At 37.9% G+C, this 18,831-nt stretch overlaps 1 protein-coding gene across 2 annotated transcripts; it reads left to right on the top strand.

The window, feature by feature from the left end:
• Positions 1–2,993: 2,993 nt before the first annotated feature.
• On the top strand, positions 2,994–14,120 carry LOC138431433 (ATP-dependent RNA helicase DDX3X). 2 transcript variants are annotated; one of them, XM_069573589.2, is made up of 17 exons: positions 2,994–3,140; positions 5,950–6,010; positions 7,788–7,835; positions 8,332–8,461; positions 9,249–9,407; positions 9,482–9,581; positions 9,956–10,091; positions 11,068–11,153; positions 11,391–11,489; positions 11,574–11,734; positions 11,992–12,136; positions 12,243–12,387; positions 12,619–12,800; positions 12,893–13,010; positions 13,178–13,331; positions 13,621–13,757; positions 13,983–14,120. In XM_069573589.2, the coding sequence occupies exons 1-17, from the start codon at positions 3,096–3,098 to the stop codon at positions 14,060–14,062; spliced, it is 1,986 nt and encodes a 661-aa protein (XP_069429690.1). In that variant the 5' UTR covers positions 2,994–3,095; the 3' UTR covers positions 14,063–14,120. The 2 variants fall into 2 exon arrangements, with proteins under 2 accessions (XP_069429690.1, XP_069429691.1); XM_069573590.2 differs by having other exon boundaries at positions 3,006–3,140; positions 13,621–13,754.
• The last annotated feature ends 4,711 nt before the right edge of the window (positions 14,121–18,831 follow it).

The following is an 18,831-nucleotide window of genomic DNA, read 5'->3' as shown; positions in this document are numbered from 1 at the left end:
ATATGCACTCATCCTGCCTGGCCAATCATGTAACACCAACTATTCCTGTAACTGAGACAAAGAACTGCCTGTATATAAGCCACCATACTCCTTTGTTTGGGGCTCTTGTCAGATTCCCTTGTGTGGGATGAGACTTGGGCCCTAGCGTGCTAGAGATAAACTCCCTTCTTGCCCTTGCATTACCGTGGTGGACTTGCTCTCTCTCGGTCGGTTCGGAGATACGGGCTTGGAGCATAACAATAATAACGTCAGGCAGAGCAGAAGATTTCTGGAGCAGCACACTGTCATCTCAACCTCACCACCAGCCAATCAGAAGAAAGTCATAAATCCTACCTACTTCATCACAAATTTTGCCTTCCTTTTCTGGACCTGGTGAACACCATCTTGATTGGCTTCCTTGTTGGTCCCTGTCCATTTTGTTTGTGACAGGGTCCAACAGTTTCAGGCAAAAATCCTTGTTATAGGTTTCAGGTTTCAGATTTGCTGGTTTCAAGCACAGAATAACTTGACTGATGTCAGGTAGAGGGAGATTTCTGTTCAGTTAACCAGGACTATGCCTACACTCAACAGGAAGAGACCTCTGTCCCTGTTCCCAAGAAGTATCTTGAGTATGAAGTCCTTCAGGGTTTAGCTGTCAGGGGTGACACACTAAAACTGCCCACCCTGGCCAGGCACCATTGTATCCATTTGCATGAGTTATTTTAAAATAGGAGGTCCTTATAAGGACCATGGAACTAATAAGCCACCACCAAGTAGAATAATTCAGGAAAGGTCAAGAGGAGATGCCATGTGTCCTGCCACCTCCTGGAATCCTTCTCACTATGCTCCATCTTGATGGATGACACACATACCAGTAGGAAGGCCCTGAAGTCTCAATGATTGGCCAGAGAAAACCCAGAAACTAACCCATCACCATAAAACCCAAGATTGTATGCCACTCATTAGAGCAGTTCTCCTGGATTCCCTTACCTTGCTAACTCATTACTGGGGTGCCTCTTATCACTAAAGCATGTTGCCTTGTCAAGACATGTGTCTCCTCAAACAACTCATAATGAAGTGTTACACAAGAACCCAGGCTTGAGTCCTGAAAGGGATCCCCATTCTTGCAACACTGTCACAAAATACTTGCTATAAAGAAGGCTGATTTAGCTTATACCTACAAATTGACAAAGTGATAAAGCAAATTATTTCAACAACCTTGAATATTTCCATTTTGAAACAGAAAATCCAGAAAAGTGTTTTGTGTGACAAATATTTTGTCCACCTAGTTTTTTGAACACTTACTAGTAGCAGACCTACCAAACGTTTAACTTTTTGTCGCACAGAGGAATGGAAAATTGTTTTTAGGAAGGAGGTGAGTTGGACTGTGAAGAAGGCTGAGCGCCGAAGAATTGATGCTTTTGAACTGTGGTGTTGGAGAAGACTCTTGAGAGTCCCTTGGACTGCAAAGAGATTCAACCAGTCCATTCTAAAGGAGATCAGCCCTGGGATTTCTTTGGAAGGAATGATGCTAAAGCTGAAACTCTGGTACTTTGGCCACCTCATGCGAAGAATTTCATTGGAAAAGACTCTGATGCTGGGAGGGATTGGAGGCAGGAGAAGAAGGGGACGACAGAGGATGAGATGGCTAAATGGCATCACTAACTTGATGGACGTGAATCTGAGTGAACTCTGGGAGTTGGTGATGGACAGGGAGGCCTGGCATGCTGCGATTCAGGGGGTCGCAAAGAGTTGGACAAGACTGAGGGACTGAATTTAACTGAACTGAACTGAAAGGTATCCTGAACTCATTCAACATGTTTTCTTCCATATAAAGGCCCTATAGCCCTGCAACTTCTCGGGAACTGGAAGAGGGCCACAAGAAGCATTTCCTTTCATGGCAGGAGCACATTTCTTTACGTTTCACACCCATTGCAGAAGCCTGACGGTCACAGCGAGCCTAGATCCAACCACTTAGCTGTTCAGCAGGCTGATTTGGTGCCACGAACAGACCTAAGTCGGCTGGGTCTCCACAGAATAGATATCAACCCCCCAGGGCACTGTGGTTTTGGAGTAGTGCACTACTAGTTGGCACCAGGCCTAGATCCAGTGAAACTTAGACCTAGACCAGTAAAATAAAATACTTAAAATCAGAATCTGCGCGGTGAGGCAGGGGGTAAACCAGCAACCCGCAAAGGTGCGTTATCAACAGGTCATTCAACAACGTTCAATTGTTACGTCACTGCATGACGCGTGAACGTTAGAAACTTGAAGGGCACAGTCGTTGCCAGTAAACTGGACGGGCCTTGGGTTTCCGGCCAAGCCCCCGCAGCCTGGCAGTCTGGACCCCAACACGTGCTGCGGTCTCCCTATCCGTTTCCCTCCTCTCCCCACCCCTGCTTTCCCCCACTATCTATCCAGCCTCCTTTGAGTCCGTCTGCCCGCCTATTTTTTTCGCCTATTCGTTATCGTTGACCAGTGTACGAAATGACCAACACGCTGGACACCTGCGGTCAAGTGTTCCTCAACCTTCTTGGATTCAGGGAATTTTGATTGTTTCGACATTGTGAAGCTTCCTAAAGGTGGGCGAGGGTATTTGAAACAGACATTTTACAGAAATTCAGATTCGTGGAACTAAAAGAGAAGGGCATCGCAGAACTTTAGAAGGAGCTGGGAAACTACGAGGGCGGGGCGAGGGTAAGCAGGATTGAGGTGTACTCGTGTTATGTTAACATCCACCCCCAAGTGGCTGAAAAAGGGAGACTGCTACTTCGGCAAAATTCCAACACCCCGGAAGGCGGGGCGGAAAAGAGCTCTCGCGAGTTTTGAGAGCGTTTGACTAAAAGATCCCGCGAGATTATGATCTGGCTAACGCGACTTGGCCAGAAAGAAATAACGGTAGATTTAAAGGAATGGGGGCGGGGGCGGGGGCGGTGGTGGGGGTGGGGTTCCTCCAATCGGAGAGGCAGACGCACGGTTACGTATTGGCGTAAAGCCGTTCAAGAGAGTTTATTTCCGGCAGGCCAAGCTGTGAGCCGGTTCCCGCGGGAGTCGTTTCAAATACGGATACGCCAGACAAGCCGTTTGAGACTGAGAGTTCGCGCTTTTCTTCAGGCATGAGTCATGAGGCGGTGAAAAACGTGCAGGAGGTGGATCAGCAGGTGAGTCAAAATGTTCTTATCTCGGCCTTTCTCTGTGGGCATTTTTCTCAGGATTAGTTTGACTTGTGGAGCAGTGTTGACTTGCCACCTTCCTCTTCCCTTTGCTGGTTCCTTTATCTGGCTGTGGTTGGACAGTGAGCAAACCATGGGAAAAACCGACCTAAGGCATTGGTAGGGGGCGGGTGAGGTGGCGTGGAGAAAGAAACTAGTTGGTAGCGTTCTGACTTCGTTTACGTAGTGTATCATGGCCACACACAATGGCGGATTTTGTGTTTCCGCGATCTGGGAGCGGCGTGTTTGTGCTAGTACCGACTGATAAGTGATGACGGAGGTACGCGGTAGTGGCCCACTTTTATTCTGTTGAGATTCTTGGTTTTGGCTGTACGGCACTAATTTCAGGCACAGAGGTGTCGTTGGTATACAGGCGTACGGAACTAAGTGGGAAGGGGGTTGGGCACTGGGCCTTATTCCGGAGCAATGGCGACGGCCTTTGTTGTTTTACAGCGCTGCGCTTCGCTCACTGAAGCCTTACGCCTGCATGGTTTGTGGTTGTGGGACCCTGGGGGACGATTTTATTTTTAGAAAATAAAACGGCAGTTTTGTTCTTAATTCCCTCCCGGATTTCTTTCCGCTGTACTTTGACTGAGTACCCCAGGTGATGAGGTCCTGTTTCCGGAATGGAAAGCTTTGTGACGCAGAGGACGCGGAAGGGGAATAGTGGGAAGGGGAGGAGGAAACGGTCGCCGCTTGCTTACGTACACTGGTGGATCGGGAAGCTGGTGGGAGGTTAGAGATTTACGGTATTCCCTTTACTTAAAAAGTTACTGAATGGCCGTTAACCAGAGGGTGTTAACTTTTGAGTCGTCGTACTGTGTTGAACGTATCCTAAGGTTAAGCGTTTGTCTTTGAGTTTCATCTGTGAGAAAATAACTAGAAAAGAGGTGATTAGCAGGAAAACTACGTATTATTGCTTTCCTGTTGCTAACGTGGAAAACATTCAAATGTGTCAGTCAAGACGTGTTCTCAGTCTGTTGCTTTCCTTTGAGGTGTTCGGAATTCGGAAGAGAATAGGTATCTAAGAAGAGTGATTTTACAGACTTGTTTTGCATTTCCGAGAAATCTATTTCATCCTCGCGTTGTTGCCTGCAGAAAAGCTCCAGGGTTTTTAACTCTTAAGTGTGCAGCTTATCTGAACTTTTGTTTTGCTCGTTTAGTGATGGATAGGACATAAACCTTTCACAAGATATCTGTCTTGTAAGTCGTTAAACAGAGACTCGTGACACTGCTTGCTCCCCAATTTTATTTCTAAGTAGTATATAATTGGTGGGATTTGATTGGTGCTTCTTTGACAGTATTTTCTCTCTAATGGTACGATTGTATCCACTCATGCAGTATGCTGAGCTGTAATTTAATGGGTTAAAGAGATTGCAGAGGTTGAAAATCTGATACACGAACATTTGTAGCGTTTCCTGTGTACATGGGAAACTTTTACATTTAACTTAAACTTTTAAGATGAACCGTTTAACTGTTCATAAACATCCCTTGGGTTATTATAATTTAGTAGTAACGAGATTCGGTGTGGAGAAGTAATGTCTTTGTTGATGATTCGTGTTATTTGTGTAATATTATTCTTAAACTTTTAAAGTGTGTATGTATAAACATTATATAGCCCATTTCCTGTAGCAGATAGGTGTCAGTATTGCTCCTTGATCGTTTGTGCTTTTTAAATTTTATCTGACATGTATGATTTTCCATTATTTCTACTTCTTGGTTAGTTTTTATGAAACTCAGTAAAGTGAAACTTTTCTACAGTATTGAAATCCATCAGTATAAAGGGACAGGTAATGAGATCCAGCCAGTCCATTCTAAATGAGATCAGCTCTGGGTGTTCTTTGGCAGGACTGATGCTAAAGCTGAAACTCCAGTACTTTGGCCACCTCATGAGAAAAGTTGACTCACTGGAAAAGACTCTGATGCTGGGAGGGATTGGGGGCAGGAGGAGAAGGGGGTGACAGAGGATGAAATGGCTGGATGGCATCACAGACTCGATGGACGTGAGTCTGAGTGAACTCCAGGAAATGGTGATGGACAGGGAGGCCTGGTGGGCTGCAATTCATGGGGTTGCAAAGAGTCATACACAACTGAGTGACTGAACTGCACTGAATGAAGTGAAATTAAAGGTGCCTCTCGTATAAACTTTTAATGTTATTTAGCCAGTCTCTTTGCATTTATTATAAATGGCAGATAATAAATACTGCAATAAATGTCACATTGCGCACCAGGGGGTGCTGCTGCTATTTATGAATTTATTTGAACTAAAAAGTTGCACACTGCTGCAATATAAAATTTAATAAAACATTTTTTAAGGTGCTGTTGCTGATTACAAATTTCTTTGAATTGGAAACTTATACACCATACTCCAATATAAGTTTTTCTTTAATTGTTTTTTAAGTGATACAGTATTTAGGGAGTAAAGAAGTTAAGGAATCTTCAGCTTGCCCAGAAAACAAGTGACTTTGAGACTATAACTTTTAGTGACTGAGGAGATTTTACTGTGCAGAATTACTTGGGAAAACATGTTTTGGATGAATGTATTTGAACTATCTGTACTTGTGTATTCTTGGCATGCAAGTCCTACTTTTTGTCTTTGGCATAATTTGTAGACTTCTACACAGTGTTAAAAATAAGAGCTTGAATGATACTGTGTATGACTGGAATTTAGGACTTCTAATTTGTCTTTAATAATGCTGTCTGTGCTTGATTTTTCCTTTTTTCAGCATGTGAACTATTAATATCTCTGTTCTCCTAGTTGGCTGATCTAAACCTGAACTCTGATAATAATCAGAGTGGAGGAGGAAGTACAGCTAGCAGTAAGTAAAATTTTTGTTTAGTATCTGTTAATATCTCATTATACTTACTAATTTTAAATTTAAAAACCATTCTGTGACCATAAAAGTTTATAAAGTAATTTGGCATGTTTGGATAATAGACTAATTGGTTCTTTTCCAGTGTAAACTCCTAATCATTCCAAAGAAAGTTAATATACACACTTTTAGAAAACCTCTTATACCTAGTATGAATCCTTATCAGACATGCAGGTGAGGATATGTTGATCTCTCTTTTGAATTGACCTGAACTTGAACTATGTTAAACCTAATAATGGGAACCTGTACAATTGTGTGTTATGGCTGTTGCTCATTTCCCATGAAGAAACTGAGCCTTTCTGATGGAACCTGGCTTTGCTAATTCTTCGGTGGTAATTCGGAGAAGGTAATGGCAACCCACTCCAGTACTCTCGCCTGCAGTCTGTGGGGTCCTGAAGAGTTGGACAAGACTGAGTGACTTCACTTTCACTTTTCACTTTCATGCATTGGGGAAGGAAATGGCAACCCACTCCAGTGCTCTTGCCTCAAGAATTCCAGTGACAGTGGAACCTGGTGGGCTGCCATCTCTGCAGTCAGAGAGTCAGACATGACTGAAGTGACTTAGCAGCAGCAGGTGGTAATTAGAGCTTGAAATATTAACCATGTTATTAAAAGTTTATTTGAAAAGTTAAATCTTGGGAAAGGGGTAGTGTTTCTGCTATGTTTTTATTTGTTACTGGTTAAGTTAAGTTAATGTCATTGCTAAGTGGATAGGGACAGGAATAAGTGGATAGCGACAGAAAGTTTGTGACAGCATATCTCAGCTTGTACCTTGATTTCCAAGAGAGCAGTTGGTGCACTCTGAAAAGCCTCTTCAAGTCTGATTAGTTGATGTGTTGTTTGTCACTATGTGAATTTTAAGAAGATTTAATTATATCACCAGTTTTGAAGTACTTAATCTCAATTAAAGTTAGAGGTTTAGTTTTAATTTGGGTTTCCTATCAGTTCCTCCTTAAAATCATCTTTTCTTTCCATCTCATTGTTTAAATTGTTTAATGTTTGTTTTGCCAAAATAGAAACAGCTGAGTTGAAATTGGTTAACAGACTTAGGGCATATATACCATCTTTCCTAGTAGCCTGTTTTATTGTATATAGTAATGGTTATATTTGTTAAAGCTTACATTTCATGGGACAATTTTCTGAAAGACCAGTGTTTTTCAAAATAATTATGTACTAGTAGCTGTTAGGGAGAAGGCAATGGCACCCCACTCCAGTACTGTTGCCTGGAAAATCCCATGGATGGAGGAGCCTGGCGGGCTACAATCCATGGGGTCGCTAAGACTGAGCAACATCACTTTCCCTTTTCACTCTCATGCATTGGAGAAGGAAATGGCAACCCACTCCAGTGTTCTTGCCTTGAGAATCCCAGGGACAGAGGAGCCTGGTGGGCTGCAGTCTATTGGGTCGCACAGAGTTGGACACGACTGAAGTGACTTAGCAAGTAGCTGGTAAAATATGTTTAGTTTTAGGAGGTTTTTCCTTAATTAAATTCCAAGAATAGCTGTTTTAACTGTTTTCTAGGATGAGTTGTTTTTTTGTTTTGTTTTTTGTTTGATTTGGGATGCCACAAGGCATGTGAGATCTTGGTTTCCTGACCAGGAAGCTAACCTATGTACAATCTACAGTGGGAACACAGAATCTTACTTGATCAACAGGAAAATCCCTAGGACCAGGTATATCTAGGGGATCTGATCAGTTTTTAATTTTACATTTTCTCTTATAGAAGGGCGCTATATACCTCCTCACTTAAGAAATAGGGAAGCATCTAAAGGTACGTGGTTATTCAACTTTTTCTGCTTTGAAAATTAAAGCTGCAAGAATGAGGTCACTTTGGGAATGTGTACACATTTTTCTTCTGTGCTTTCTGTTTTCAAAAATAAGTACTTCTTAACTTCAGAAACATTCATGTAATTTTATATCATGTGGATTTCTTATTCCTATTAACCAGCTTTGAGCCCAAACTTTCACTAACATACTTTCACAGCTATTATCTTCTCAGAAGGTGGTATTCATTCAGTGATTGTTGTTATTCTGTGAGGTTTTTTTTTTGCTTATTGTAATTTTTTAATGGAAAAGAGGATTTAAGATAGGAAAATTCTGTTTGCTAGTGAAAACATTTCTCAACCTTGATTTTCTTTTCCAGTGTTTTGATAGTAATTTCATTGCCCTTTGGTGTAAATCACAAGGATAAGACAAAGAAAAACTCTGTCTTTTAAAAGACAGGAAACTTGTAAAAGTCACCTTTTCTAACTTACCTTTTTTGGAAGGATTTTATGGTAAAGACAGTTCAGGGTGGAGCTGTAGTAAAGAAAAGGATGCCTACAGCAGTTTTGGATCTCGAGATTCAAGAGGAAGACCCAGTTACTTCAGTGATCGAGGAAGTGGATCAAGGGGAAGGTAAATTATTGTCATCTTGTAAGTGTGTATAACATAGCATTTCAGGAATCAACTCTTAATTTGATGTTTTTTCATTCTTTGTACTTGCCATGACATTTAATTATGTTGTTTTTCATTAGCAGACTATTTTTCCATTATAGATTAGTAGGTTTCCCTCCCCTCTGTGCTTTGCCATGCTGCATATTGAGATCTTATCAGGGATCAAACACATGTCCCCTGCAATGGAAACATAGAATATTAATCTCTGAACCACCAGGGAGGTCACCCTATAGATTAGATTTTAAGCAAAATAATTGGTTATTCATTTTTAACTCTAAAAGGTCTTTACTGAAAGGTTTTAGTCTGTTTAACAGGAATTAAAATTAGTAAGAGTATGCTGCTTGATGTATATATGTCCAAATGTTTCTTGACATTCATGTTATGCCTTTGTTTTTCAATTAAATATGTATAAATTAGGTAACCACAGCTAAATTAGCTCTTATTTCACAAATGAGTCACCCAGTATTGAGTTACTGGCATCTTTGAAGGTTACTTGGAGAAGGAAATGGCAAACCACTCCAATACTTTTGCCTGGAGAATCCCACGGAGGGAGGAGCCTGGTAGGTTGCAGTCCATTGGGTCGCAAAGAGTGGACACAACTGAGCGACTTCACTTTCGCTTTCACTCACTTGAAGGTTACTTGTGACGAATAATTAAATTACTAATATATAGCTATGTTTTTGGAGCGGTGATAATATGATATGGGCTAAATAACATACCCTGTAATGTGTTTGCTTGTGCTGTTTAGGTTTGATGATCGTGGGCGGAATGACTGTGAAGGTATTGGCAGTCGTGGTGACAGAACTGGCTTTGGCAGATATGAGCGTAGTGGACACAGTCGTTGGTGTGACAAGTCAGATGATGATGATTGGTCAAAACCACTTCCACCAAGTGAACGCTTGGAGCAGTAAGTTTTTGATATTTATGTTGATAGGAAACTTGCCATCTAGTGTCGTACGTATAACAATCATTTCATTTCAGGGAGCTCTTTTCTGGAGGAAACACTGGGATTAACTTTGAGAAATATGATGATATACCAGTAGAGGTAACCGGCAATAACTGTCCTCCACACATTGAAAGTGTAAGTATTTTATTTGACTTTTTAACTGTTGTTTACAATTACTGCTGAAAATTTCATTGGGTTATGAGAAAGGAGAGACTGGTGACTCAAAATGGTCACCATTTTGAGGGATGCTAAAATAGGAAACATGTCAAATATACAGAAAAGCTCAGAACTACTTTGTTGTAGATTAGACTTTCAGAAGTCTATTTTCTTACAAATAACTGGGTACTTTCACCTAAAACCCAAAGCAGCTGTACATTTAATCACAGACAGACATTTAGCTAGTTATTTCCATTCTAATATTAATACAAAACAAATTGCAGCAGAACATTAAGGCATTTCTACCTAGTTTGTATCTTTATTTGATCGATCTGGTTAAATTTTATTAACAGTTCAGTGATGTTGCAATGGGAGAAATTATTATGGGAAACATTGAGCTTACTCGTTATACACGTCCTACTCCAGTGCAAAAACATGCCATTCCCATTATTAAAGAAAAAAGAGACCTGATGGCTTGTGCCCAAACAGGTAAGTTCATTAATGAAGATTACCTGAACTAGCTTTGTAAAAACAGTACATTATATAGAGAGGTCTGTGTCTTATATTTAAGTTGATTTTATAGTTAGGTAAATATTAGCTGAGCATATCTCTTAAGTCTTTCAATACTTTGATAAAACTAGTGTTTTTATCAGGGCAAGAGAAGGCTATAGCAGTATTGTCAGCTAGTTGATAATGCTGACTTTCCACTGAGTATACAGCAGGGGAAAATTATGGAGTCACTGGAGGGAAAGTTAGCAATATAATTGGGATAGGAAATGTATAGTCAGGGGAGAGCCTGTGATCTTGAGAAAGGAATAGGTGCTTGACATCCTTTAGTGTTTTGTGAGTTGGGGACTGAGAGGGCTGTAGTACTGTTTTGTCCTGTATTAGAATTTGGCATAGGTAAAAAAGCGCAAATCTTAACTTTGGTTATGTAGTGAACTTTTTGTATGGGTATGTGTATGTAAATATTATAAATTTAAATCATTTGTCATTTTTATACTTTTTTTTAAAGTAGTAGATCACTTCTTTTATATGTAACTGGCCTTTGGGACAAGACCAACACTTGTTTTTTAAAATAATGCTTTCTTGCAGCAGTTAGTACCCATGGCTTTTATTTTGCAGAGTAAGAGAATGATCTACAACGTCCTTTGCTAGTAGCATCTTATCTTCAGAAAGTTTGCTAACATTCTACCAGTTAAGGAATAACAAAAAAATTTTGAAGTAGAAGTTGTTGCCAGTTTAAAAGAAAAAATGGTTGTGTTCTTCTATATATTATTGCAAAGAAGTATATGTTGATCTGTTAAAAATGGGTCACAAATCATCCAGCATAATTCACTTAGTTGTATAAATACATTGGTCACATAATTAGGCATTGAGTAAGAAAAAATTTTTCTCACTAAATGGGCATTTAGAATATTTTTTTTAATTATTCAAACTTAATAAGCCATTATTTTTTTGACAGGGTCTGGGAAAACTGCAGCATTTCTTTTGCCCATCTTGAGTCAGATTTATACAGATGGTCCAGGCGAGGCTTTGAAAGCTGTGAAGGTAGATTCACTTATAAAACAAAAAGCTTTTGTTTAGAACAATTTTTGTAATCATCTGTTGGAACTTTTCTTTCAAGTAAATATACTTTTCTTTCTTTAGTCTGTTAACTCAATAAAAGTTCATTTTCAAAGGTAGTTCTTAAATTATAGAGGGAATTTTATTGTCACAAACTTTAGAAATGAATAGGAAAAGATTTTAATCTTTGAGCTTAATTTATAAATTGTACTTAATTCTTAGGAAAATGGAAGGCATGGACGCCGTAAACAGTATCCAATCTCCTTGGTTTTAGCCCCAACAAGAGAGCTGGCTGTACAGATCTATGAGGAAGCCAGGAAAGTAAGTATGCAATTTGCTGATAATTGACTTTTTAATAGATTCTAGTGTAATTTTTATGACCGTCTAATAAATTATTGCTTGTAGTTTTCATACCGGTCTCGAGTTCTTCCTTGTGTGGTATACGGTGGTGCTGATATTGGTCAACAGATTCGAGAGTTAGAACGTGGATGTCACTTGTTAGTTGCTACTCCAGGACGGCTGGTGGATATGATGGAAAGAGGAAAGATTGGGTTAGATTTCTGCAAGTAAGTTGATTTTTATATATGAGGTGTAATTACTTTGTGTATTAGTAGTCATCAGTTTTGTAGTATTTTGTAAAGTATAGCTAATTTGCTTGGTTCATTTTAACAAATAACAGCTACTTTGGCTGTGTGATCTGTATGTGGTTTACATAGTGAAATTTGAAACTCAAATATTATGATGAATATATTAGCATAATTCAGTATAGACACAATAGTAATTAAGTTTCTCATCAAATTCTAAACTATCTTTTTAATAACAGATACTTGGTGTTGGATGAAGCTGATAGGATGCTGGATATGGGATTTGAACCTCAAATTCGTCGTATAGTTGAACAAGACACTATGCCACCAAAGGGTGTTCGCCATACCATGATGTTCAGTGCTACTTTTCCTAAGGAAATTCAGGTAGTTCCTTTTAAAAAAAAAAAAAAAGAACATTTGTATAGATGTTACCTTCAGTTAATGTTAGTTAAAAGTAGGAAAAAAAAGTAGACTTTCTTCCCTCCTTCAGATGCTTGCTCGTGACTTCTTGGATGAATATATCTTCTTGGCCGTAGGTAGAGTTGGCTCTACCTCTGAGAACATCACACAAAAAGTAGTTTGGGTGGAAGAGGCAGACAAACGGTCATTTCTGCTTGATCTGTTAAATGCAACAGGTAAAATTTTGAGTAATTACATTGCTAGGAATAAAGAGTCTATTAAAATACTTTAAGCCTGTACCCTGTGTTCACTTCACCCTTCTGACCATGAAGTAATACAGCTGCTTTTTTCATTAACTCCATGTGCATTCTTTCTGAGTGCAAAGAGAAGTAAGAAACTAATATTTAGATCAAACAATGATGCAGTTACTATTAGTAAAAAAAACCCTTTTATCAATAATTTTTCAGGGACGGATTCGCTGACTTTAGTTTTTGTGGAGACCAAAAAAGGGGCTGATTCTTTGGAGGATTTCTTATACCATGAAGGATATGCTTGTACAAGTATCCATGGAGACCGATCACAGAGAGATAGAGAGGAAGCTCTTCATCAGTTCCGCTCAGGAAAAAGCCCAATTCTAGTGGCTACTGCTGTGCGTATATTTTCTGCTCTTTTTTTTGTTTTTCATTTTTCAATTACACATCTTTGAATATTGCCTTATTTCAACAAAAATTACTGTTTTAGGTGGCAGCAAGAGGACTAGACATTTCAAATGTGAAACATGTCATCAATTTTGATTTGCCAAGTGATATTGAGGAATATGTACATCGGATTGGCCGTACAGGACGTGTAGGAAACCTTGGTAAAGTGGCTTTAAGTGATGGTTTGACACAGAATTTTAAATCCTAAAACCTATTTTCAAGGGAAAGTTGACATCGGATGTCAGACAGTTTAATATGGCATATTGTTTATGTTTTTGTTTTCTGATTAATGTTCTAGACCTCATTTACTGTTTTTGAATTCTTGTAGGACTTGCCACCTCATTTTTCAATGAAAGAAATATAAATATCGCAAAAGATTTGTTGGATCTTCTTGTTGAAGCCAAACAAGAAGTGCCGTCTTGGTTGGAAAACATGGCTTATGAACACCACTATAAGAGTAGCAGTCGTGGCCGTTCTAAGAGGTGCAGATTGTTTAAACCTTTGTTATTAATATCATTTGGAAAAGGAATTTTGTCCAGGGTTAACTAAAAACACTGCTATTACTGTACAAGTGACATTTTCAGAAAGGATAATGTGGATTAAATGTTAATGTGAAAGGATAATGTAAGTAAATGTTAAAGGATAACGTGGAGGAAGAAGCCACATGAAAATGAGTTGAAGTTGAGGATTGGGAAGTTTATGCATGGAAATTGTTGTTTTATTTCAATTATGTTCTTAAAAAACCCTCATAACTTTTTCCTTGTAATATAGATTCAGTGGAGGCTTTGGTGCCCGTGATTATCGACAAAGTAGCAGTTCTGGAAGCTCCACCTATAGTAGTGGTCGTGCAAGCAGCAGCCGCAGTGGTGGAGGTGGTCATGGCAGCAGCAGAGGATTTGGTGGAGGTAGTAGTATAATTTTCCCCCTTTTATATTTTTGCGCGGGCTTCCCCCCTTTTTCAAAGCATAAATTTGAGAAATTTTGTGAAGAACACAACCTAATATAATGTTTCTTATTATAGGCTTACTAGGCTTTTTTATTAGGCTTATATATATTAGGCTTTATACTAGAAAAGCCAGAAAAAGAAAATATGGCTGACCTAACTTTTTTTTTTTTTTAACATTTCTTGATAGGTGGCTATGGAGGCTTCTACAGTAGTGAAGGATATGGAGGAAATTACAGCTCTCAGGGGGTTGACTGGTGGGGCAACTGAATCTGCTTTGCAGCCAAGTCACTTAAAAAAAAGCTACAATGGAAACCACATGTAACTTTGCCAGAATGTTTTTTGTATAAAGATCTTTTAGTGCATTACCCACAGTGATTCTGAAAATTCAGGGGAGCTTAAAGCCAAAAGAAGGAAAAAGAACAATCAACAACTCCATTGGTTTGAAAACTTAATTGCTGTAGTTTGGATTAACTCCTCTTCTGCTTGTTTCCACCCCAAACTGCATTTATAATTTTGTGATTGAGGACCATTTGTTTGTTAATGTACTATGACTTTAAGTTTATAGACAGCTTATTATTTTGATGTCCTGTTGGCTCAGTAATGCTCAAGTTTTCAATTGTGTTCGTGGAATAAATTCACTAAATTTGGGCTAAGATCACACCTTGGCACATAGGTGTGATAACTTCTTTAATAAGAATTGTTAATTCATAAGTATTACAAAGTAAGAAAACTTGAGCATAACTTGGATTGGACTTAGTGTTTGGAGATTGGGGAGAAAAATATCTTACAGCCGAATTACCTCGGATGTGGCAAACTTTACTAATTTAAATTTGTACTTGCTCATTCTATCTGGATAGGCATTTATAGTCTATAAATAAGACATTCCGGTCATGATAAGATTGCATGTATGAATGAATACATCCATATATTTTCAAAGCACTCTTGAAGGTTAATGCAAGTAAATATAACAGTTCCTCTTAATTCTAAGCTAGGCAAGTCTTGGGTAAATGTTACTACAGGAAAAGTTTGAAAGTTTAATTTTTAAAAAATGTTTAGTGGAAGTTTCATCTAATTAGATTTTTTCATGCCTGCCATAAGTAAAATTGAAACAGAAGGATGGCTGACCATGCCAGTAACCAGTCCTTTTATGAATCTGCTTGGATTTTGGTCTTAAAGTCATGCTAGTGTTGATTTTTTTTGGTCAAGAGGATATGAGCAGGAGGGATTATGCAGCAGGCTTTTATTTTATTGCAGATTTTCTTTACTCTCTTTACACTGGATTGAAATATTAAAATGGCTTGCATTTGTGGACTTTGTCAATTGGAATAACAACAAACAGAAATCCTTGACATTGCACTGGTTAGAAATATGTATTAAGTTGCTCATAGTGATTTTTCTGTATAATACAGTTATATTTTAGTTACATAGGTTTCCATTGTACTTTACAGTTGTTTTCTGCTAAATTTGGCCAAAGATGATTATTCACCAACTGAAATTGTCTCCTCCATGTGGAATTGGTACTGATTCTCTGGTTGGAAAATGGTGATTTTCATAATCTTAACAATAGCATAAAAAGGCAAAAATTTCTTAGAAGTGCAATAATAGATTTTCAGGTGTATTGTGCCTTGTTCTAAAACTGTTAAGTAGGTGCACTTGACAGTATTGAGGTCATTTGTTACGGTGCTATTTCAATTAGTATAGGTTTAGACTCTTGTACCTTTTGCTCATAAATTTTTTACAAAGTACTTATTTTATTTAACATTAAGATAATTTTATATATATATATATATATATATATATGTCTTGTGTGCATGTTCTTAAACTTCAAATCTTATTTTGTCTCTTGGAGATTGTTGAATACATTTTTTTAGAAGTAGATTCTAAAATTCTATTTGGGACCATAGGATGATAGTTGGGAAGAAAACTCTTTGCACATGACAGATTTTATATACTTTGCTGCTACTGCTTGTCTGCATAGTATTTATTGAAACATTTTGACAAATATTTATTTTTGTAAGCCTTAAAGTTATTCTTTGAAAGTTTAAAGAAACTTGACCAAAAGACAGTACAAACACACTGGCACTTGAATGTTGAATGTCATCATATATTACATAATAAATTTCAGGTTAGTGTGAGCTTTTACGTTAAGTCTTACTACACTTTTAGTCAAACTAAGCAGACCCAGCATTGACATTGTAGGTAGCTTTGACTTTCTAACATGTAAGAACATGTCTTTCTAAAATGTAAGACAAAATTTGCAACTTGAAACTATAACATGCCAAGGTTTTGATATGTTATCTTAAAACACTTCTAAACACTTATGAAGTGTCCACATTTTCAGAAATTCTATAGCGTCCTATTTAGTTACATATGTTGTTTGTTTTTCAGTGTCTGGCCTATTTCTCAAACATGTGGTTATCTTTGTATATTGCCAAAATCAGTGACTTACCTCAAGTTTTGTCAGCCAGCAATATTTTCAGTAAATAAGAATGGATTTTAATTTGCCAAATTTAGACATTGAATCTCAAGTCACTTTAAGTTTGGTAATTGCTTAAAGTATTGGTTTTAGATTCTAGCACTGCATGTGCTGTATTTATTCTGATTTTACTAAAATAAAGAGTTGAACACAATCTTTGCTGTCACTTGTGATTTAATGAGGGGTAGAAATGAATTTGTGCTTTCCTCATGAAGAGTTTGAAAGTGAGATTTCTTGGTTATCTGCAGAACTAATTTGTGAAAGACCTCTTTTAGTTTTGAGTATTTGAATAAATGACAAAGATGGTGTAAGGTAGGTATATGGAGAAACAGAATTTTTATTTTAAATCATAGAAATCTAAATGACCTATATAGCATATATTTGCTTTTATCTATTTAAGAATCAAGAATTGGAATAGGTAACCTATGGCAGAAGTGCCCAGTTTCCAACTTGGTCCTTTCTGATGTCTGATAAATCAGTATTCTCTCTCTTATCACACACTGATGCTAGCAGCTGCACCAAATAATGCATTTTGTTAAAAGAACCAAATCAGTTTAACATGTTAACATTAACAATAGTTCTTTGACACATGGTTGTGGTTTTATTTTTAGAGTCAATTTCAGTGTCTTTGTGTCCCCTTCTTAGAATTAACCTCCCTTGTTTCCTAACTTACTTTACCGTAGACTGGCATTAATCTGTAAATCAGTTTGTGTCTTGTACAGTTTCTTACAGGCAGCATTCTGTCTGTGAGATAAAATATCATCTATAGTTTCAGTCTAACTGCTGTGTTGAATTCTGTTGTGTGTATGCTGAACTTACCTGAGTTGTTTCCAGGTTGTGGTTATATTAAATTATTTATAACATCTATTAAAGAGAAGGAAGAAAATGACTTTATTCAAGATGGTCTATATGGGCTCTTGCAGTATGGGAGAAAGACTAGATTTAGCTGCTCTGGATGCATCATGGGCAGATTGAAATGTGCAGCCAAGGAGCAAGGTAGAAAGTGGGTGTGAGTGGTTAGAAAAATAGAGGAGAAAACCAAGGTGGAGGGGGGGTGTATTTTGGTTAACAAATATAACAAGTCTCTTTGCTGAAGGTAGATTAGGGTAATAGGTAGCACCTGGTGGGTGTTGGGGAGCTAAGAACTCTATTGCCATTGAGAATACTAAAATATTAAATGTAGCCTAACTGACCTAGGATTCTTATTAAAATTAGTACAAACAATGGATGTCAAAAATTTGAGTCCTAGTTGGAAAATACTCAGAGGAGCACAAGTTTGCTCTAGGATAGAACCTCAGCTTTTCTGAAAGACATATTCATATCTAGTGGATACATTCTAAAGTAGAATTGGATTACATATTCTGTATCTTTCCATTAGATACTCCCTGTTTTCTAAAGCATTTATGTAATGTTTTACATTTCTTTCCACAATTTACTCTCACCATTTTTGACTTATTTTAAAATTTCAGATATTCAAGTATGTGTATATTGAAAATTATTTTAATTAGTGTTTTGCTCTTGACTAGTGATTTACATTTGAGCCATTTTGTTGAGGTTAATATAGGAAAAAGTAACATGACCATACTGGTTTAAGAACCTACTAACAGGAAAAATAAAATCTGGAATTTGTTTTTTCCCACGAAAAGATAAGTGAAGTTGGATTAGCAAGATATTGATAATTGTTAAGATTGGGTAATTGGGAACATAGATGTTCAGTTATACATTTGTGTTTTGATGTAAAGAAAACTTTTTCATGTTAAAAATTAGTAAATAATAAACTATGGGGAGATGGGTAAAATACATAAGTAGTCTTATACATACATGGTCTTACCCCTAACCATCACATGAATGCATATTGCAGGCCAAGGAATAAAAAAACTCCGGGGAGGAAGCAAGAAAGTCTAACATGTTAAGAACTATAATGATTCTTGTATATCAATAGCTAGTCTCAATTTTTCACATAAGTCCAGCCCAAAAAGCAAAAATTGAAATTATTGTACACTGACACCTTTCCTAGATTTTGTCTATCAGGATGTGTATGTTCAGGGTGGCCCTGCTTCCTCACTGAAAGGGGATTTAGTAACAAGGCCAGAAAAAGGAAAATCTGTATGTCTGACCCACATGGCAAGTAATCCAAAGGGGTAAATAGCCATACCGTAAAAATTGTATAGGTTGGTATACACAAAGCTGAAGGAAATAGGATACAATACTGATCAGGAAAAACAGAATCAAAAACACCTTTTTAAAAAAAATTTAATTGGAGGCTAGTTACTTTACAATATTGCACTGTTTTTTGCCATACATTGACATGAATCAGTCATGGGTGTACATGTGTTCCCCATCCTGAACCCCCTTCCCACCTCCCTCCCCATTCTATCCCTCAGGGTTATCCCATTGCACCAACCCTGAGCACCCTGTCTTGTGCGTTGAACCTGTACTGGCAATGTGTTTCACATATGATAATATACATGTTTAAATGCTGTTCTCTCAGATCGTCCCACCCTCGCCTTTTCCCACAGAGTCCAATAGGCTGTTCTTTACATGTGTCTCTTTTGCTTTC

Source organism: Ovis canadensis, chromosome Y (genome assembly GCF_042477335.2).
Source record: "Ovis canadensis isolate MfBH-ARS-UI-01 breed Bighorn chromosome Y, ARS-UI_OviCan_v2, whole genome shotgun sequence".
NCBI classification, from domain to species: Eukaryota; Metazoa; Chordata; class Mammalia; order Artiodactyla; family Bovidae; genus Ovis; species Ovis canadensis.
The sequence above is the reverse complement of the archived record's forward strand: the minus strand, read 5'-3'. Positions and strand labels throughout refer to the sequence as shown.

Bases quoted from the DNA above. Each gene is read 5' to 3' on its own strand.
- LOC138431433 (XM_069573589.2), top strand. From the start codon at position 3,096: ATGAGTCATGAGGCGGTGAAAAACGTGCAGGAGGTGGATCAGCAG. The intron at 3,141-5,949 runs GTGAGTCAAAAT...CTGTTCTCCTAG, and splicing joins TGCAGGAGGTGGATCAGCAG to TTGGCTGATCTAAACCTGAA. The intron at 8,462-9,248 runs GTAAATTATTGT...TGTGCTGTTTAG, and splicing joins GGAAGTGGATCAAGGGGAAG to GTTTGATGATCGTGGGCGGA.